Consider the following 21523-nt stretch of genomic DNA (forward strand, 5'->3'; position numbering starts at 1 on the left):
GGTAAAGTTGTAGCAATGGGGGATGGGAGTCGGCGTCATGGTGACGCTTCATCACATCACAGTGACCTTGAATACCGAAATAGAAAAAAAATGGCAGGAGCTGAAATATTGGGGCTGAGCGTGCGGCAATAAATGAGTGAGTCACGACCAAAGAAAGAAAAACAGCTGACAAGTACAAAAAATTATATCCCAGTTTTACTTATAAGACATATTAAAAAAGTGTACATTCATACATTACAAAGCTCTAACGTCCTCATATCATACTGAGATTGTACTGCAGCTAAACTGATTATTCAGTGACCAAAGGCACACAAGGAGGAAATGTAATCAGCTGTAAAAATGGCTTATGTTTGCAGTTTTAGTGCAGTCCTGTAACATGCTCTCACAGGTCTCAGAGCTGTTTGCTGTCTGAACAGGTACCAGAAATTAAAAAAAAAACAACATTAATAGATCCAGTCATTGGTATATTTCAAAAATAATTATAGTTTGTTATTATAATTTGATTCTGAATCAAAAACATGAAATGCTCTTTCAAAATTATAGTGAAATTATGGTTTGAAATAATGAGATGTTTTTTTAAATGAATGAGACACATTTATAAAGTGCTAAAGAAAACAAATATATAAAAAGTTAAAGATTTGAGATATGGAGTCAAAAGTTTAAGATGATTTTGATCAGGACTGTCAAACATAAGGCCTAGGGGGCAAAATCTGCCCAGCAAAGACTCCAATCCAACCCGCTGGACAGCTTTGGAAAATGTTAAGGAGGTCATAAAATTATGACTTTTAACTGCATTTTATTACGTTTTGAGCATCTCTTCCTACTATTCCTAACACATGTTCCTTCATTTTACACCAAGGTAATAGATTCATTAAATAAAATAAATTAAATAATTAAATGACTTAAATGAAGATCAAAGTCGATTGTGCATGGCCATCAGGTACAATGAGCTCAACATCCCTGCTTTAGATGCTTACATACTTGGGGGGTTGGTTTGTTAAAAACAAGGTATAGGCCATTACACAGTAAATCCATTTTACCTGTTCCTCTGTTGAGCTTATGAAAGGTGCCACCAGCACATAGCCGGTTATCATGATTGTGCACTTCTGCAGTTGATGACAACAGAACAAGATAGTGGAGGCCCACGGTAAACAAGCAGGTCACTCAAGTGTAAGTCAGCCATCTGTGTCCAGCATGGGCTCATCTACTGCTGTTTTTCACCCAGAGAGGAGCTCTCTGCTTCCAGACCTACTCTCCTCAAAGACTTTGTGTACTTTCTCTTTCCTATGTTGACAATGTCCTCGATCTCTTCGGCCAGGTCTCTCCGGCCGCTCTCGATCATAGCAGCCACCAGCCGAGATACTGCCCCGGGTGCTTCGTTCTTCTGCGCCCGGGCCCAGTGAAACAGCATGTCCAGGACCAAGGCACCCAGATTGTCCCTGGTAGCGAAGGAAAACACACCACTGAAATATATGTTCAAATCCCACAGTAAACTCTCTAATCTCCTACTGTTATACCTGTTATATCTAACGCACATTAGTATTAAAATGTGAATAGATTCGTACATTAAAATCCTACACACAAATGCAAAAACACACACACACGCACACACACATACATATACATAAGGCGTTTTTCTTCCACCTCCAGGATGAATCAATAGAGGGTTTCTGAACACGAGGAGAAGGGGGAGGGCCAGATGAGCATCAGCCTGTGTGTAATCTCCTGCAGTGTCCCAGATGGCTTCGTGATGGCAGTGCAGATTAAAACAATCAAAATTCACTAGCATGTCTCTCCCACTCCGGGAATTTTCCTCCTGTTACATACATCTCACGCCATCTTGTTCCTGGCAAAGCTTTGACTGTGCCATGATGTGTGATCACTCACTCAACAAATGTACTTTCCTCCTTTTCTTTTTTTTTACCTCTCTCTTGGCTAAAAATGTAAATGACTTAGTTTGACATATTTATTTTTTATATGGCACCCATTACCAAATTATTCATATATTATTAACAAGAATTTGAGATAGATAGATAGATAGATAGATAGATAGATAGATAGATAGATAGATAGATAGATAGATAGATAGATAGATAGATAGATAGATAGATAGATAGATAGATAGATAGATAGATAGATAGATAGATAGATAGAGTAATGTTTTCACACACACTTCTTTTGCATAGAAAACTATCCACTCAGAACACATCACAGAGATTTCAGAATGAGGTTGCTTGGGTAACCCTCTAGTGAATTTCCTACTCTGTCATTCAGGGGTATTTTTGAGCACCACTGATTATCACTTCATTCACTCACCTAAAAGTTGAGAGTAGTTACTGACTTATTTGGAGGTTCATAAAACATAAAAAAATGTATTTGACATTACTGATTTAAAATCAACACCTTCAAGCTCGACTGAAATGTGCAGCTTCCACGTGGAAAAGCCAAATGTCTTCACTTAAGTAATTCTAAGTGAACATGATTGTTCAGTCCTACCTGTTCTTGTACTGGATGCGTTCCAGTTCTTGATAGCTCAAGCCCAGATTGAGGCCAATAACACGCCAGTCTTGTGCTATCTGAAGAGAGATGGACAGCAGGTTGGCTTCTGTCAGGTAGCCACTCTCAGGGTCACCCAGGTTCAGAGGAGGATACTCGACCTCCTCCATGATGAAAGTGTTCTCTGAGTTTAGAGCCTACAAGAACAATAAAGAAAGTGGTCCCTTTAGAGCATAGGGAGAAAGCCTCCTCTGAAATAATGCTTAGAAAACGTTTTTCTGTACTAACAAGAGTCTAGTTTAGAAACTAATAATAATGTATATAGACAGAACATTTTACATGCAATAACATCTTTTAAGATAAGAATAAAATAGGATCCATCTCTTCAACTGACAGGAAGTCTTAGAGGTAAAGTTGTAAGCCACTGGCTGTCGAGTCCTTTCCTCTTTCTGGCTACTTCCTCTGGCAGGTTGCTGGGAATCTCCCCTCTATAAAAGGACACCTGTAACAGAGGTGCAGAGCATATTATCAGTGTTGTCCAAAACCTGTTTAACCATAAAACACAGAAAGCACATTTACCTTTTTAAATGTGATTCATTATAATCAACAAGAACATTTATTAGGAATTAATCTCCTTTAGACACAAACTCCATTGGGCAAGAAGTATTATATATCAGGCCCTGAGAACAGTTTTATGTTGTTGGTCGCTCTGTGGTTCCTTGGAAAAACAGGCTGGATTACACTGTTTCCAGTTTAGAATAACAATTCCTTTAAATTGATAGCCCAGGGTCCACGGTTTATTGAGTTAAACCAAAATTGCCCTCAAATAATGGAGCAAGCACACCGCAGGGCAGCGAGGAAGAGTTTCTTTATTGCTACGCCGAAACTGATGCGATTCTTTATTATCATTGTGAAGTGGGTGAAGTGTGTAATTCTCTGTCTAACACGCTTGCAGTTCCAGACTGATGTTCGTTGGGTTGCCAGTAAAGATTGAGTAGGGTACTACGGCATTCCCATGTGAGCTCCACAGAGTAAAGCTGACGAGGACAGATCTTTGTCAATAAACCAGTTCTCCACATAGATGCCTCTGTTAAAAATGTTCTCTTATTCACCATGCGAGGAGCACAAGTCTTCTCCTTGGATATCTTACTCATAACAGACATTATCCAGACATATACAAGCACACAGGAAGCACCAGTGAGTTTACTAGAAGGAACTAAAACAGAAGGCTTTTTCCTTTTTATTCCCCTTTCCATAAAAACTGCACTACATCCATTAGGAAATAATGGGAGAGAGACCACCAATATCTAATATTCTAATGGTGAGCAATTGCAACAGAGAATTTCATTAGTTTTCAATCAACTGTTTTAGGTATCCTAGGAAGGTACAAGCTGTAAAAGAACCATTTTTAAAGAAAGTGTAGTCTTCTGACAAATCTCAGCTGTCAGGCTTAAAATTTGGATTTATAGGTCCACCTAAATAGGTACCTGGCACAAAGGACACACAGATAGATATCAGTGAAGCAAATCAGGCACACCTCACCTCCCACACACATTTGGGGATAACTACTTTCTTGCTATCTTTGGCTTCATGTTGCTCTAAAGAAAACATGTGAAAAGAGATTTATTATCTCTGAACTAAGCCATGGGACATCTGAGAAGTACTGAGAAGATGATATATGCCTCAAGAGAATGTGTATCTTTTTTAGTATTTACTTTACCTTCGTCTCCCCAAAGGTAAGGTCATTCAGCTGTCTACTTTTAACAGAGTGGGGTCTTCTGAGGCCATTCATAGAGAAATTATATCAATTCCCATGTGCTTCCACACATTTTTTTAAACCAACAGATTTAAAGGTATGTGGGGTCTATGTATGTAATGTTGTGCTATCTTAAAAATCCATACCTCACATTAAGTGTTCAGCTTTTGCTATAGACTAAAACTCTTGACCACAAGTTTTGATTCAATTCTGAGCTACCAGGACTGGACCTGCAGTGTTTTGAAAGGTGCAACTAATATTTTTTTCCAGCTCCAATGTAGCATACAGGAAAATGATGAGCTAAAATACAATAAAAAGAAACCACAGGACTGAATCAACACCACTAAGACAGGATCACAAAAATCACAGCAGTAAATATTATAGAATTGTTTTAACCTGTAAAATAGTGTAGGTCACATCTGGTCCCATCATGTAGAAATTGCTGCACAAGCATGTTAAAGGATAAAGTGCATGATGGCACTTTCACAGATGTGACCTTCAAGCTCATTTATACTGTGAAAAGTCCGTTTTTTTCTTATATACTATATTTGCATGCAAGCCTGTGAGTTTAAAAAAATGTGCTTTCCTAGTTAAATATAAAGCAGACAGTGTGTGCATGGTGGTGGTGGTGGTGGGGGGGTGGGGGTCTATGACTTACCTGCCCCCTCACTGGTCCCTTCTGACCCTGTGCTGAACAGATATACACTTCCTTCAGATTCTTCAGGCTGGAGTAAAACTCGAAACAGAGTCTTCCCCCCACACAGTCTGGTCTATCTGGAAAAAAACAGGGAAATATCAGTGTGAGACAAAAAGTTATGTCAGGCCAATCATTACACAACCGCACATCATAAGACCTCGGAAGAAAAGACAAACAAGCTAAAGTCCTTCTCCTGGCATTGATTAAATCCTTAAAAGAATCATCTGTATAGGTTTAAACACATATTTAATTTTTGTCCAAGAAGATAATTGATTCTCCTTTAAAATGACCTTTGTCCTGTTTATCGTGTGCAAATCTAGTAGTTAATTTTCAAATCGCGATTTCCAAAACACAGCGACATTGTATTCCTGGGGAAAAGTAACCTTTAAGTTAATGAAAATGTCATCACAAACAAAACATTTAAAAAGGTTTAGCGCTTTGGTGGTAAAAAAATTTTTACAGCAACAAAATAGGTTGTGTTATTTTGAGCCATGTTTTAACTGTTCCTCTTCTCCCCTTCTTTGCTCCTATGTGTCTGTTTCACTGTGACAAGCAGGGAGGGGAGCAGAGGAGAAGAATAAATGCACACAGAAGGTGAAACAGTGAACAGAGGACCTAACCCAAGCCCAAAGCAAACTATGAAATATTGAGTCTGAAACCATTGCAACATAGAAATGAAGCTTTTTGATCTGATTACATAGTTATCTATGAATGTGCTGCAAATATTATGTAAATCTTGGTTGTGATTCCTATATCTGGCAACTTCACCCCACACGTGCTGAAGGACGACGGGATTTCTCCCTTAGATTGGTTACCCTGGCTGACAATACAGTTCAGAGGAGAAAATACCATAATGGTATAGTCTGCTCTGTTCACTAATGATATAAAAACACCATCCATCCATCTTCTTCCACTTATCTGTATCAGGGTTGCCAGTTAAGCTCACTGTGTGAGCAGTGGCGACCATGTGATCAGTACAGTAGATTTGATAAAAACTCCAAATCAACCTCAAACAAGTTTCTCTAAGGCTTCATACCTGTGCTGATTTCTAAGCCTCTTTCAAAGCCAGCAAAGAACTGCTCTCCTTCCAGCAGGTCACACAGGTCTGAAGGCTGGGGTCCATCATATTGTTCTGTCAAAGACTGCATTCTGCTCTCTACCTGTGCAGGAAACACCACAACCATTGCTCAGCACCTGAGCATGCAGTTTACACCAGAAACAAATCAGTTCAAAGTCATACACTACCAAGGCTATGACACCACCCACAGTGGCTGACTCTGTGCACAGTGACAACACAGGAAAAAAAAAATCACCACAAACCTTGTTAGAAGGTAAGCACTGCAGCAGAACCTGTGAAGGATCAGTTTTCCTCTGGAGGACCAGGAACTGGACTTTGAACTGTTTTAACCTCTGGTAGATCTTCCTGACCGCCCCACTGACGCAGCGCTGTGTAGTATACCAGAGCCAGTACCTGTAGTGGTACACACATTATAATCCTACACTGTAAATTACATTTCAAAAGTGCTTTATGGTGATATAGAGCTGACCCTTACCAGGAGAAATGCGTAATGTAGAAAATGGCATACAAATGGGTAACATAGAGAGAGACTTGTGCTGTGATGTCAGTCCAGGTTTGGGCAGTGGGATCTCCATGGAGCAGATGCAAACAGGACATATCAACTGTATGGCCTGCAAAGAAAGGGAGAAAAACATTAATATACACTAATTTAATGTGTTATTACACACATGTGTGAGCATCAGGAGGGCCTAATGTACCGGTGACACCAGATGGCAGGGGAATCTGAACTTTGATTGGCTGTAGAAAATGCATGCTGGGAGTCTGGGAGAGACAAAGCAGGGGGCTGACTCTGGCCTGAGGATCACCGCACAGCGCCTGCACGTCTGACATAGACACCTGCAACACCTGCAAATCAGGAAACACCAAAGTCTTGCAGACCAGACAAGAACAGTGATGTCAATCATGTGTAGGTACTGCTGCTAGCTGACCTGTAAAGTGATGGTGCGAGTCTCCACTGTGGAATCCGGAGGAAAGTGAAGCTTTACTCCAGGATCAGCACTTGACACCAGTAAGCCTCCGGCTGGTGTGACAGAGCAGCTGTCCTTTACTGGGCGAGACACGGCCATAAACCAAGAAAAGTGGTTCACTGAGCAGCATGCCAGCTAAAGGTACAAAAAGAAGCCAGTTTCACCACTAATATAGTAATACTGTTTGTCCAAGACAAAAAAATAATTGTAATAATATCCATTTGCAGTAGCATGTTTTATGGGTTACCCTGGCTGGACGTCCCCCAGGGCGACTGCTATGGCTCTCACTTCCTCTCCTTAGCTCAGTGGGCAAAGTACTCCATGACTGTCCATCAAACGTCCGCACCACCACCTCCTTTCTTTTCGTCCGGTGATATGGCACACATACCTCAACAGGCTGTAAGCATTTTAGAGGTGAGATGCATTTATCTCATGCAAGTGCAAGAAAGAAACAGATAGGAAATAGCAAATATTTGATGGAAACCACTCAAGTTACTAGTCACATTCACACATTCATACAGTGCTTTATTTTGTGCATTTTAAGCCCATTATCTACCTCACATCCACACCTATGGCACCTGCTAACCTAACGTGCAAACAAACATAGAGAAATGGCCCAGGGTTTGATACATACATTCACCAGCCACTTCATTAGGTACACCTGCTCAATCCCTTACTGATATCAGAGGCCAGAGGAGAACAGCCACACTCCTTTGAGCTGATATGAAGGAAACAGTAATTCAAATATCTACTCATTACAACCAAGTATGCAGAAGAACATCTCTGAATGAACAACACATTAAACCTTGAAGCAGATGGTTAGCAGCAGTGGAAGACCACATCGGGTGCCACACCTCACAGCTAAGAACAGGAAACTGAGAATACAACTGGAAAAACATTGCCTGGTCTGATGAGTTTTTTGGGAAGTCTTTTCTTGGTAAACTTTGGGCATCTTACTACCAAGTAAGCATCATTTGAACACCACAAATGGTTTCTTGGATATGACAAAGAACTCACTGTACTCAAATGGCTTCCACAGTCACCAGATCTAAATCCAGTAGAGCATCTTTAGGATGTGGTGGAGCGGGAGATTCGAATCATCGATGTGCAGCCAACAAATCTGCAGCAACTGTGTGATGCTATTGTGTCAATTTGTACCAAAATGTATAACACTGTGCTGAATGTATGCCATGAAGAATTAAGGCAGGGGGTCAAACCTGGTACTAACAAGGTGAAACGAATAAAGTGGCTGATGACTGTATAACTAATATTACAAAAGAACTAGGTTGGTCATGTTTACCCGAGTGCGTAAATAACTAGGGTTCTAAACAAATATGTAAACTGAGGTAAAGTTCGCTTTCTCCACAGCCGCAAATCACAAACTACCAAATCATGATAACTAAATAGTTATGGAGTGTTCCTATACGCTTTAAAATACCTTTAAAAATGTGACTCCATGAGGACGAAGTTCCAGCGGATGACTAAGAAGGATCTCATGCTCCTCCAGCTGTACCCACTTTCGCTGTGGCCTCTTCTCGGCCCAGGCCAGTTTTGTGGCTGTCACTATGCATCCTGGGGGGAACACCAGCTCAGCCCCCCCTGGGAGGAACACGTGACACCCGGCAGACGAAATGCAGAAACTAAAGAGCAAAAGGAGCATCAAACCTTTTTTTTTTTTTAAATATAGCTTGTATCAATTTAACTAACGGTATTATTTCAAAGAATGAGAAAATATGAGCCTGCTATGAGTGACACTCTACCTGTGCTGATTAAACCCAATGTGCAGTTCTGGGAGTTTTGTTTCTGCTTCATCTGGTGAGAATAAAACACAGTTAATATGCTAAAAACAAAGTTCAGCACTGCATGTTCAGGATCAAAATACATTGAGCTCTAATCGATTTTAAGCTCCTGTTTTTCTCTGTTCACCAGGTGTAGGAGAGAGAGGAGGAGGAGTTGGAGGTCGTCCCAGGGGATTGTCACGGACGTCTATTTTAAGCAGAGGTAGTTTGTTCAGACAGAGTGGGATCAGACGGAGGTCATTGCTGTAGATGACAAGTTCCCTGAGTGAAAGGAGAGAACCTGGGCAACAAAAAAAAGACAATGTTACTCTTTTTGAATTGCTCCGGAACCAATTTATCTTACATTAAGTGATTTTTCACTAGACACACCCACTCACCCTTATGCCCTTACCCATGCTCTCTGGTAGCTGCTTTAGCTTGTTCTGGGACAATTCCAGCTTAACAAGCTCCTCCAGTGAACCAATTTCGTCAGGTAGCTCCTGGAGGAGGTTATTTGACACATCCAGAGTCTGTAGTGCTTTCAGTTGACCCAGACCCGGGGGGAGAGACACCAGCTCATTCCCCAGGAGGGAGAGGTAGGTGAGGGAGGAAAGCTGGCTTATATCAGAGGGCAAAGCCGAGAGGTGGTTGTGACAGAGGAGCAACGAGGACAACATGGAAAGGCTAAGCAGACAGGATGGTAAACAGGAGAGCTGGTTGAAGGAGAGATCCAGGTGCACCAGATGGGAAAGTAAGGAAACAGATGCTGGTAAGGTGGTGAGGAGGCCAGGCAGGGGGTCACCCCTTGAGTCATGTAAACAGTGTCCTTTAGTTAGAAAGAAAAATGCAATTAGAGCAAAAGAAAAAGACAGAGAATCACAGAAGAATTATCATTCTATGACACAGTATTACATAGTTTAACTTAACTAAAGGCAACAACTAAAATGCAATGAAACAAGTATGGTGACAAGCAGATGACACTGAAATAAATTTATGAAAAAAGTACCCCGAATAGCCAGTGATCGTAGCTTTGTCAGATGGGACAGGACATCCAGTGCACCATCCAGCCCTGCTTTTTCCTCAGAGCCCAGCCTCAGGTACTGAAGGCCCTTCAGCTGCCCCGGGATGGACTCCCAAAGGAGGGGCAATGCAGCTGCACCTCCCCGGTACACATCCAGGGTCAATCTTGTATCAGTCAACACAGCTGAAAGCTCCACGGAAGGAGGCAAGGGTGGAGACAAGGACAAGGGAGAAGAAGATGAGGAGGAAAAGTCGGTGTGACGGCTGGAGGAGTATGAGCAGGAGGGAAGGGTGGATATGGAGGGAGCACAGGTATCCATAAGGCTGATGGGAGACACAGAGGGGGGATCAACAACATCTCCCTGCTCTCCAAACATAGTGGGGCCAGCCATCCTCTCCTGTTCCTGATTCAAAAGTCCCCAGATTCCGTGGGCCAAAATTTCTGCAACTCCACCTGAAAGGCTGCATGCAGGTGTAACCTCCACCTCTCCGTCTTCCGTGCTGGCTGCATGGCATCCACAATCTTCATCGGGAGGCGCGTCGTCTTCGCTGCCTCTGTCCATTGAACACACAGTCTGTTAGCTGACTTGCCCCTCGCCCAGTACTTTCCTGAGAATTTCTCCCCGCATAACATTTGTTATGTACAGGTCATGTCATTACACCCAGACGGAGCTAAGAGGCTCCCATGAGAAGGGACGAACAGTTTATGTGTGGCACAAGTTCTGAATTAGTTTAATCTAACCACTACGAAGCTAAACGTTATTAGTTATGGCCATAGCTATAATTAAGAACAAAAATGCTAATTAAAAAATATCCGCTCACTACGGTGGAGCTCTTAGTATTCGCTTTAATTAACCAGAGCTGTGTACGACTTAATGCAACGTTATTAGATTACTAACGTGTAACAAAGGAGTCTGGTTTCTTAACTCTTTATCGCTACTTCCGGAAACCAGATTGTTTTTTAAAAAGAGGGCTCTGCGTCACTGTTGTTCGTTTGTTTTGTTCACAAGATCTGGCGACGGAAGATAGGAGGAGTCAAATCGACATTTTCCGTTTAATTCTAGAAGCCCGCCCCTTCGGTAGCTCTTGTGTATCACAACGAGCGCCTTGATGGTGGCGCCGCCAAAGTTTCAGCAGAGAGCGGGACTGTCGTTTTAGCAACGTGTGCAGTGATGTTAGTCCCCCTTTGTCCATCGGGCGGCGCTGTTGAGATCATTTTATTGCTGTAGGCGTTAGTGTGATGATGTCCACCCATAAACACTATTTTCAGATGTTTCATGCTATGAACAATTTTAAACGCGAACGTAATGATACGATTAATGAAATAATTGTAAAATTATTTTTTTAAATTGGTAAAATTACCAGTGACTGTGGAGGTAATTTGAGTACAGTGAACTCATTGTCATGTTTAAGAAACCAGTTTGAGATGATTTGAGCTTTGTGGCATGGTGTGTTATCCTGCTGAAAGATTCCATCAGCAGGCTGTGGTGTTTAAATGATGCTCAGTTGGTAGTAAGGAGCCCAAAGTGTCCTAAGACAAAATCCCATACAACTTTACACCACCACTAGCCTGAATCTTTGATACCTCCAATGGATCCAAGCGTTCTTGTATTTTTCAGAGATGCTCGTATATATACCTTAGCTTAAGTATTTGAGCTATTTTTGCCTTCATATCAGATCAAAGTGGTATGGCCATTCTTTCTTGACCTCTGGTATCAAAATGACATTTTCACCCAGATCACTGGATATTTTCTTATTTTCAGACTATTCTCTGTAAGCCCCAGGATGGCCTGTGGAAAAAACCCAGCAGATCAACAGTTTCTGAATTACTCAGGCATGCCTGTCTGGCCCCAACAACCGTGCGCTTTTGAAGTTATTTAAATCACCTTTATTCCTAATTCTCATGCTTGGTTTGAAGAGCACGTTGTCTTGACCATGTATACATGCCTAATGCATTGAGTTCCTGATTTAATATTTGCATTAACTTACAGTTAACATATTCATATAAATTATACACATACCAAAATTGTTACTTTTAACTTACTGACAAATGTTACTTAAAAGTAATATTTTCAGTCTGCAGTTATTCTGGCATACACAAAACAGCCATAACATATGATATTTAATATATATGTATGTTTATAAATAAATATTTTTTTATATAGAAAATAGCTCTAGAAGACCTTTAGCTTCTATACTGTCATCATTCGTCCTCAAACGTGTTACTTGTTTTTAACTGTGTTGTCCATTTGTTCAGTGATAAGTCCAGAAATCAATATGTCGATGAGGAAATTATGTCAAAAGGTCATAGTGGAAAATTTGCTTTAAAGTGTAAAAGTATTTGTTTGACTAAGATAAATTATGCCGAAGGTCAAAGGTGGTAGAGTCAGAGTGATCAGAACATAATACTCGGTCAGAAAAAAGTGTCACCTCCTGTATTCTTTTGTTGTTGTTTTTTAGTGGCTTTCTTATGGAAGAAATATGGTGTCCCGAACAGAATCTGAATCAGTTCCCACAGCAGTGACTATTTGCAATCTATTTCTGTGAAGTGTTGCAGAAAAACATTTCAGTGTTATTGCTGGGTGTACTTCAGGCGCAAGAGATTTGGGACTTCATTACTGTATGTTGCGAAACCCTACTACCATTTCAACTTGTACCAATGTTTACTATTTTGTGGCGATACGCGCGGGAGGTATGTGTGTGTGTGTGTGTGTGTGTGTGTGTGTGTGTGTGTGTGTGTGTGTGTGTGTGTGTGTGTATGGGTGGTGGTGGTGGTGGTGAGGGGGGGGGGGGGATAATCTGGTTTATTTTGCCAATATTGCATAACAGGAAATCAATACACCTTCCGAGCGATAACACCAATCGTTGAAGAAAATCCTCATAGTTGTCAGGACATGTTTTCCTGACAACGAAAAAACATAAACAGATAGACAAATATAGAAAGAACAAAACAAAACGCCTTGCTCCGTCTGGGGACGAACTTTTGACAGCTGTCAGAGAAGACGCGTGTGACCGCTCTGTGACTTTCCGGGTGTTTCAACAACGCAGAGTGTGATTGGTCACTTTAGTATCTTTCTCGATTGTGATTGGTGAACTAGAATTTGCGGTGTCGTTGATGATTGGCCAGCCGGGTTCGCTCTACGCCCTCCTCACGCCAGTACTTCATGAAATCACAACAAGTCCCCGTGGTCTACTGCGTCGGTATATTAACCAGTCCAGGGCTGCTTGTAATTACAGCTTTCTTACTTTTTACCGTGAAGGCATTTTTAAACAGTCTGACTGTTTCGGCGCTACCTGCAACGGAAAATCTGACTTAGGCTTAACCAAAACAGGAGACCGACATTAAGTTATGAACAGGCTCTAGAAGCAGACTGTTAGCAAGTTTTTATAAGTTGGTATCTGCGTAAACTCAGTCGTATCGTGTTCCAGCGACCTTAGCCCCACTGGAGTCCACAGCTGTGGACCGCCCTGGCAGGATGTTTCCACTGGACTCCCCGTGGAACATCTCTTTCGCCGGCTGCGGCTTCCTTGGTATCTACCACATTGGCGTGGCTAGCTGCCTGCAGGAGCAGGCTCCCTTTCTGGTCCAGAACGCCCGGCACATATACGGTGCATCTGCTGGAGCTCTCACCGCCACTGCTCTGGTCACTGGAGTATGTCTCGGCAAGTATCTTTTGGGTCTTAGATTACTAAGCTCGAGTACTATGTAGGAGTTATTGCATGTAACTATGCGTTATAGCTTGAAATGAGCGGGATAAGAAAATGATGTAGCATGAAATTGAAACAGAGTGGCATTGAGGCCATCCTCACGCTCATCAGCTCAGTGGTGCAACTCAAAAGTGATAACCATCTTCTGAGGAAGAGAGGATGTTTTGTAACAGGATTGTCATCAATCTTCTAATTCTTGCTTTAAATGTATCGCCTGTTACCCGAGCAAGTCCCCTTATCTGATGCTGTGCATGTAAAAACCGATTGTGAATGTATTTGTGTCTATTTTGTTGTATACTACACGACCTTCCCAAGTACTATGAATGTAATATTGGAGTATTGCTAAAATTTGGCATGCTTTTAATTATATATATATTAAAAGCATTAAAAGCATATGTATATATATATATATATATATATATATATATATATATATGTGTGTGTGTGTGTGTGTGTGTGTGTGTGTGTGTGTGTTACACTGATGTCCATTAACCTGTCTCGCTGCAACAAAAGCACCAAAACTTTCTGTCATAAAGTGCACAACAGTTCCCAGACGCCAATGTCTGTTTCCCTGTTTCACAGGAGAGGCTGGTGCAAGCATCATTGAGGTTGCCAAAGACGCGAGAAAGCGGTTCCTCGGGCCGATGCATCCTTCCTTTAACCTGGTGAAGATCGTGCGACACATGCTGCGACGCACTCTGCCAGCTGATTCCCACCATCGAGCCAGTGGGAGGCTGGGAATCTCTCTCACCCGAGTTACAGATGGAGAAAACGTCCTGGTGACCCAGTTCAACAACAAGGAGGAAGTGGTGCAGGTATGCAGTGTTAATACTTTGATCAGCAGGCTTGCTGCAACATAATATTCATCTCCACTGCAGCTCCTTTGTTATTGAGGCAAAACAAATGATATGCAGATGCTACATTGGACTATGACACACAATGTTTTCACCATTTTCTGATATGTTGTGCTTGAATTGTTGTGTAGGTTGTTATATTGTAATAATAAAAGTTACAAGCTGCAGCCCTAGTTTTTAAAAAAAAATTCAGTTAATGTTATTATAAAATATCCTTTAAGACCAGAAAAACAATAATAATAATTTCTGATATCACAGCGTTTATGTGCTGAGAGTATTATTTAGCTGCAGTCTGCTTGATTTGATTTAAATCAATCAGAAAATCTCCAGCAGTCAAAGAACTGTATTTCCTTTTACAATTATTAATCAGACGTTGTTTCTTATTATTTCTTTTCCAAATCAGGCGTGTGTCTGCAGTGCCTACATCCCAGTGTACTGTGGCATCATTCCTCCCACACTGCAAGGAGTAGTAAGTAAATGTACTCTTATCTGGCACCTGTGCACCTTTCTTTTAATCTCACGTTCCTGCTTTTGGAATATTTAATTAAATCTTTCCCTAAGAAGATATTAAATGTTGGAATATAGAAGCACAGCATGTTTAAAACATGTCATGGCGAGTCCGTTTTGCTGCTTTGCTTGAATTACACATCGTGTTTCCTTCTATTGTGCTTTGCTGTGACTTTTGGCAGTTTTTCTTCTTTCTGTAAGTGCTCCTGTCAGGGGCCTCCCTTCCCTGAGAATGTGTTTGCTCTGAATGGCATGTGCTTGGAAACAATGATTATAAAATTCCTGCAGAGTTAGTGTTTGTCGCAGATCTCACACTAAAGGGGGAAGTTTTGCTGGCCATGTTTCTAGAACAAAGGTTTTTTTTCTGGGAAACATCATTGAGCAATACCAGCGTTCCCAACTGCTCGCCGTGGCCTTTGTGATGGTTTGTTTGGAGCTCACGTGCTCTTGTTTGTATGCAGAGCTTGTGACCAAAATTAGAGAGTAGCAGAGCCAAATATGATGGTGCAGACACAGGCTTTGAAAGTTAGTCCGTTCTAACTCTCTTAACCCTCAGTGGCTCAAGTTCAGATGGCTGATGTCATCCACATCTTATCTGTTGACACAGTGTGAAACCTCTGCCATGCCTCCACTTCAATAAAAACACAGATTAGTCAATACACGGGATTTTATGTCATTGCTATCATCATCCTGTTTAGGAAATGCTGTAAGGACACGAGTCCTTTAAAGTCAATCACGTGTTACTTTCTGTAGATTTTCTGATGTTTTTTTTCTTTATTCGTGTAGCGATACGTTGATGGAGGAATCTCAGACAACCTCCCTCAGTACGAGCTAAAAAACACCATCACCGTGTCCCCGTTCTCAGGAGAGAGCGACATCTGCCCCCGAGACACCTCAACCAACATGCACGAGCTTCGCTTCACCAACACAAGCATCAAGTTCACTCTCAAAAACCTCTACAGAGTCTCCAGAGCACTTTTTCCTCCAGATCCAATGGTATGTAGCTTGATTACAGCCTTCCGGATCTATGCACATAGAGATACACACACAGCTGCCGACAAATTGATTGGCTCAGTGAGTGAACTCAGTGGACCTCTCTGACTCATGTGAGATAACTCTATGTGTTTGTTTTGAGTGCAGGTAATGAAGGCCATGTGTAAACAGGGATACACGGACACGCTGCATTTTTTAAAGAGAAATGGTAAGGGTTGTTGATCTGCCAACTTACTTCAAAGCTTCTTCTGATTGGTACTGACAAGTCGAATCGATCTTTTGTCCCCTGGCTCTGAGATATGTACAAACATTATCAGCCAGATATACTATCACTGCTTGTGCTTCCGATGACTATGTGATCAAATCAATAGACTGATTTTTCCTGTGATTTGGCGTCTCTTAGCCGTTATCGTTAGTCGTTAGCTTTATGTAACTCAAAGCATGAGTTTACTAAGGTGACACTTAGCAACACAAGTATTTTAAACATTATGAACTCGTTAAGTTATTTATTTTATTAAGAAATGACTCTGACAGATGGTCCCAGATTAAATGAGTTACTCTGGTATTTTCTCTTCTTTTCAGGATTGCTTAATCTCCACCGAATTTATACAGACAGATCACTACTAACTAACAAAGAAGAAAATGAGGAAGTCAGTGAAGAGGAGGACGCAAATAAAAGTGAAGACAAAGAAAAGTCCCAGGTGGAAGAGACAGCATTGGAGGTTTATGCCTGCGCCTCTTTCGACGAGCAGATCATTGAGTACCTTCCTCCCGCTCTGCACAAAGGTAACATGATGCCGAAGGTACAGACTGAGTTGAAAAGTTGGTACACTGTGACAAAGCAAGAAATGGAACCTTTTAGTGTAAACTGAAAGCAGCATCTGCCTGGGTAGTGGATAAATATATCTAGAGATTAAAAACAATTTAAAACTCCTTTAATAATCTTTAAAATATTTGTCACTGTGAACAATAATGCAAGGACTTAATGTTTAAAATGTTAAGCAATGTTGCTTTTTTGTTCCATTTCTCCCAGTTTCAAACAAAGTTTTTAGCATCTTGCACAGTTGGTTCATATTAAAACTCTCTTTAGGAGAAATCACAGCTTGTAAGCCTTTATGTAGCCAGCTGAGTTTTTCGATCCTTGTGAAGCCTTGTAAATCTAACTAAAGTCCTGAGACCTTTGTAAACATTTTGCCTGCTACTCTTTTTCCAGAAAAGAGGCAGCAATGGCCAAGATCTTTATGTTTTTGTGACTAGACGTCTTGTGTCATATCTCAGGAATACCTGGAGTGAATTCTTTAAATTGAACTTATGGAGGAACTCTCTGTGTTTAAATGTCACTGTGACCTCACAACAAACATTTGGGTTTTTTGGGTTTTTTTGTTAATGAAGAATTCGTACAACATTTATACAAATGTCTAAAATGATAAAATTGCTAAAGGTCAAATCAGGGCAGACTTGGATATGAACTGCACCTCTAACCCATGGGTAAAGGCATAAAACTGAGAGGTGATTATTCTAGTGCCAGTTGTTTTATAAAACCCTTATCTTAGTTTAAAATTAAAAAGAGCATGGTTCATCTTTTGGAAATCAGCAAATTTTCTGCTAACTATAATAGTCACAGCACAAATTCAGAGTAAAAGTGCTCAAACCTTTATGTCACTGCAAGTCTTGTGGGAAAATAAAGTACACAATCTTCCCTGTACCGAAAAAAATCGATTTGATATGTCATAAGATAGAACTTGTGTACAGTTTCTTTGTAGTTTTGCACAGAGGAGGGTAATTCTGTCTCTCTGCCTCCCTCTGCAGCTCTGGTCGAGGCCTGCATGGAGAGGAGGAGCCTGGCGCAGTCGCTAAGCAACCTGCTTCCTGTCAGGATGGCCACAGCCATGATGCTTCCCTACACTCTCACCCTGGAGTCTGCTATGTCCTTGACTCTCAGGTGCTATAGGACTTCATTACGTCTGTCTGTTTGTACATGTAGTCCCTTTTATTGAACTAATTACCTTTAAACTGTATTTCACTTAGAGTGCATACAGTGAAAATCGATCTTAGCACCATTTTACTATTACTGCAATATTTATAGTATTATTTAAGTTGGTTCAGTCAGTTACTGCTCTTACTGTCTGGGAGCAACTGTAACCTTATAATTTCCTCAGGGATTAATAAAGTATTCTGATTTTGATTCTGGCGACTATGTCCTCTGGTGACTAATAATCGTTTGTCCCTTGTGTAGACTTTTGGAGTGGCTGCCAGATGTACAGGAAGATGTGGTGTGGATTCAAGAACAGTTATTGAAAATCCTACAGTGTTTTCTTCGCCAGACCTCCAGAAGCTTGTCCCGCAGTGTATCTGCCAGGTAGGTTTAGCCCTGCAGTTACACAAAGCTTTGACTTACTGTTTCTGCCATCCATTTATGCCACATATTTACAACGCCTGTCATTATGATGCCATGTTGATAAACCCCAAAACTGGATCTGCTTCATACAGTGAATGAACAGGGCTGAATTTCAACTGGGTTAAACCTACAGTAACTGGTTATGTGATCCTGTTGGGGGCAGCAGAAACAAGTAGCGACTAAAAATCCCTGTTCTGTCTGATAAATTGACCGTGTTGACACATCCAGCAGTTACAGAGCAACAGTATCATTTGGTTGCTGTAGCTACCTGCCGTGTAGTTCACAGAAGATGATCTACAGTGAGGTTTTAGGATCTATATGATAATTTGAAAGTGAAGCAGAGCCGCTAACTGCAGATTCCCTCTCCTCGTTCACACATCTGCATTTGATTCGTTGTCATAAAAATGTTTTTTTTTGTATCTAAACCTGATTTAATAACACAAAATCACACAGTTACAGCTTACTCCATATTCATGCTGGTAAATACTTCTCATGAATACTAGGTTGTTCTGCCAACTGGAGCTGCACCACTACAAGTCCATCCCATCCCACTTCAGCTCCCCAAGCCTGTTTCCCACTTGGGTGAACGGGAGGAGCTCTTCAGTCCAGGATGTCTTCATGCGTCTGGAAAACTACAAGAGGCAGCTGCTTTCAGATGTGCTCTGTATCAACATGGATCTGCAAGGCTCCTTCAAAACTGGAATGATGTCACCAGATAACAGCTCTGCTACTGACCTTTCCTCTGACCTTTCCTCTGAAGGTCTCACAATGCACACAGGTTGTCTTAATCTTCCAAATGATGCTAACTCTGGAAACTACCAGTAGCTGCTAAGAGTGCTGATAGAGAGAACATCAAATCAGATTTAAAGATCTGTCTTCTTCCTCATGTTAAGGTATTTTCGGCTGAAAGAAGATCTTTCTAATATGATCGTCCCCATTTTCTAATGGTTGGAAATTTTAATTGTTTCACATATTTACACTTAACTTTGTATTAAATGCCTTTGGACCAGTGCATGACGCTGAACTGAGGTTTTTGCTCAACTATTGTAAGGCCATACACACATCATGATCGTATGTCTATAGAAGTGCATTTAAACTTAGCACATGTGCTCAGTCATGTACAGACTTGAATTACAGGATGTTGGAAACAAAGAATGAGCACTTGAGGTTGCACGGTTAAAATAGGTGTGTGTTTATGTTTTTGGTGGAGTGCTGACCAGTAGTTAATCAGAGTTTTCCTTCTGTATCCAGTCATGAGCTTTAAGTAACTTTTGCTACACAGAGGGCAAAACGACTGATGAACCAGTCTGTTTAGTACACGTACCTACTCCATTTATGTGATGCAAGTGTCAATGCATAGTGTGAAAGACAACACTTTATGTTTCTTGGTTCATTTTAATGGCAATGCCTTATGTATTAACAATTATTTATATGAAAAATACAAAAGTGCTTTACTTTTTCCAAATCACGTATATATTTTTTGATCATCTTGATTTATTTAGATGTAAGTTGAAGCTTTTTATAAATGATTTTAAATATTTAGCATTGAATGTTGACAGATTTGATTTGTTGCTACATGTTTAGTGCATATGTAGTAAATCAAAAATGTGATTTTTTTTTTTTATGAAGTCCCATTAATCTGACTATGCCTTTTGTTCGTAGGTTACAACCTACTTGTTAAAATTCTTCTTGCACTGTGTGCTGCATCTTTAACTGTGTGATCTACTCCCATGCTGTGCCTTAACCTTCAATGAAATAATTGCAAAATGAGTGCCAAATGATGTAAAACAAAAAAATATTTCAGAGAAAAATATAATAATGGATACTTTATTGATCCCCATGGGGAAATTACTTGTTTTTCTCTGCATTTGACCCATTCACTCAGTGAAGCAGTGGGCAGCCCACTAAGCAGTGTGTAGGGACGGTACCTTGCTCAGGGGTACCTCAGGGTAGCCGTTAAGTGGATTCGAACCGCCGACCTTCCGATCATGGGGCGACCACTTTACCTACTGAGCTATCCCTGCCCCAGGGATGTATGTTTGTTATTGTGAAATAAAGTGATGATCAATATTTGTGTCTTCATATTCCTCTTCTCACATTAGCCTGTAAACCTGTAGCTGACAATGAAAAGAAGAAAAACGTAACACATGCCAGGCAGTGACCAAATAATGACTCAGGGATCATGGCAGACTTTGAAAAATACCGCAGTGAAATGAACAAGGACAAAATAACACAGCAGGATACAGTTGGACAGCAACTAAAAGGGTAACATAAATAGTGTCCTAACATGGACAATGCCATGTTAGGACAAAAGAAAAGCTGCCACAATTTCCCTGTTTGCTAGTAGCTATTGAGAAACTCAAGCAAATTCACTCCAACATCAGACTGTGAAGTGCTCAGAGAAACTATGAAAAACTAAGAGCTACATCTCAGACTAGACAGACCTCAGTTAGCATGTTAAATGTTTAAGTTCATGAGAGAACAATTAAAAAAGACTAAATAAGTATGACGTGTTTTCTCAGGAGAAATGCTCTTCTCTCTAAAAGGACCATGACATTTGTATCTGAAAAAAAAAAGCCAAGACTTATAAGACAATCTCAGATTAGATCAGGAGTGGAGTGGTGATGATTTGGGTTTGTTTTACAGCCACAGAATCTGTGCAGCTTACAGTCTAGTCTGTGACTGTGTCTGTGGTAAGAGACTGAAAATGCCATACAGAAAACAATTAATCCAAGTGATATATATTGTATCCTCTGGACAGATAATATATTACATATGCAAACAAAATACATTCTTGTTAGTATCAAGAATATATATTTTACTTTTTATCCCCCTTTTCCATTATATTTGCATGAAAGTGCATGACTCTTGAGTTCTTCTTGAGTTACTAACATAACACAGCAGTGCATTCACTTATTCAGTCACTTTAATTCTAAAACTGTGTATATACTGTATATTCTGTGTATTTATCAACTCATTCTTATTGCCTGTTTATGCCCTGTCCTTATCTTTAACGTCATGCTGCTCTGTTGTATCTTAATTGCCCCTTGGGGATAAATAAAGTCTTTCTGATTCTGATTTAATTTAAAATATGTTAAATTATTGCAGTACAAAAAAAGGAGTTTGTTTTTTGGGTCAAATTGAGGAGCTTTTATTGTTGTTTTGGTTAGAGGAGTATTTGAATATCCCCCCCATTCTGTTCACATATAAAAGCAAAACGTGTCACACATAAGTCTCATCACTTCTGGCCTTTTAAGAAAGCTGGTGAAC

General features: G+C 40.6%; 2 protein-coding genes across 2 annotated transcripts; one reads left to right on the forward strand and one right to left on the reverse strand.

The window, feature by feature from the left end:
- Positions 1–177: 177 nt before the first annotated feature.
- Positions 178–10765, reverse strand: pidd1 (p53-induced death domain protein 1). The gene is made up of 15 exons (XM_085412360.1): positions 9780–10765; positions 9186–9599; positions 8922–9074; positions 8756–8807; positions 8434–8635; positions 7243–7392; positions 6957–7130; positions 6726–6873; positions 6503–6638; positions 6270–6420; positions 5986–6109; positions 4911–5026; positions 2891–2998; positions 2497–2693; positions 178–1439 (listed from the first exon to the last, which is right to left on the reverse strand). Exons 1-15 carry the CDS (start codon positions 10354–10356, stop codon positions 1205–1207), a joined length of 2937 nt encoding a protein of 978 aa, XP_085268486.1. The 5' UTR covers positions 10357–10765; the 3' UTR covers positions 178–1204.
- Positions 10766–12944: 2179 nt separating this feature from the next.
- Positions 12945–20322, forward strand: pnpla2 (patatin-like phospholipase domain containing 2). The gene is made up of 9 exons (XM_085412361.1): positions 12945–13456; positions 14084–14316; positions 14759–14824; positions 15649–15858; positions 16003–16063; positions 16438–16641; positions 17665–17797; positions 18092–18214; positions 18757–20322. Exons 1-9 carry the CDS (start codon positions 13270–13272, stop codon positions 19076–19078), a joined length of 1539 nt encoding a protein of 512 aa, XP_085268487.1. The 5' UTR covers positions 12945–13269; the 3' UTR covers positions 19079–20322.
- Positions 20323–21523: the final 1201 nt, after the last annotated feature.

Source organism: Rhamphochromis longiceps, linkage group LG7 (genome assembly GCF_057381845.1).
Source record: "Rhamphochromis longiceps isolate RC_006_pf linkage group LG7, R_longiceps_female_GT1.1, whole genome shotgun sequence".
In the NCBI taxonomy this organism is placed as follows: Eukaryota; Metazoa; Chordata; class Actinopteri; order Cichliformes; family Cichlidae; genus Rhamphochromis; species Rhamphochromis longiceps.

Coding starts and splice junctions, on each gene's coding strand:
- pidd1 (XM_085412360.1), bottom strand. CDS start 10,356: ATGGACAGAGGCAGCGAAGACGACGCGCCTCCCGATGAAGATTGTGGA. Junction 9,075..9,185: donor GCAGCTACCAGAGAGCATGG/GTAAGGGCATAA, acceptor TTTGTTGCCCAG/GTTCTCTCCTTTCACTCAGG. Junction 7,393..8,433: donor ATGGAGTCACATTTTTAAAG/GTATTTTAAAGC, acceptor AAATGCTTACAG/CCTGTTGAGGTATGTGTGCC.
- pnpla2 (XM_085412361.1), top strand. CDS start 13,270: ATGTTTCCACTGGACTCCCCGTGGAACATCTCTTTCGCCGGCTGCGGC. Junction 15,859..16,002: donor TTTTTCCTCCAGATCCAATG/GTATGTAGCTTG, acceptor TTTTGAGTGCAG/GTAATGAAGGCCATGTGTAA. Junction 17,798..18,091: donor GCTATGTCCTTGACTCTCAG/GTGCTATAGGAC, acceptor TCCCTTGTGTAG/ACTTTTGGAGTGGCTGCCAG.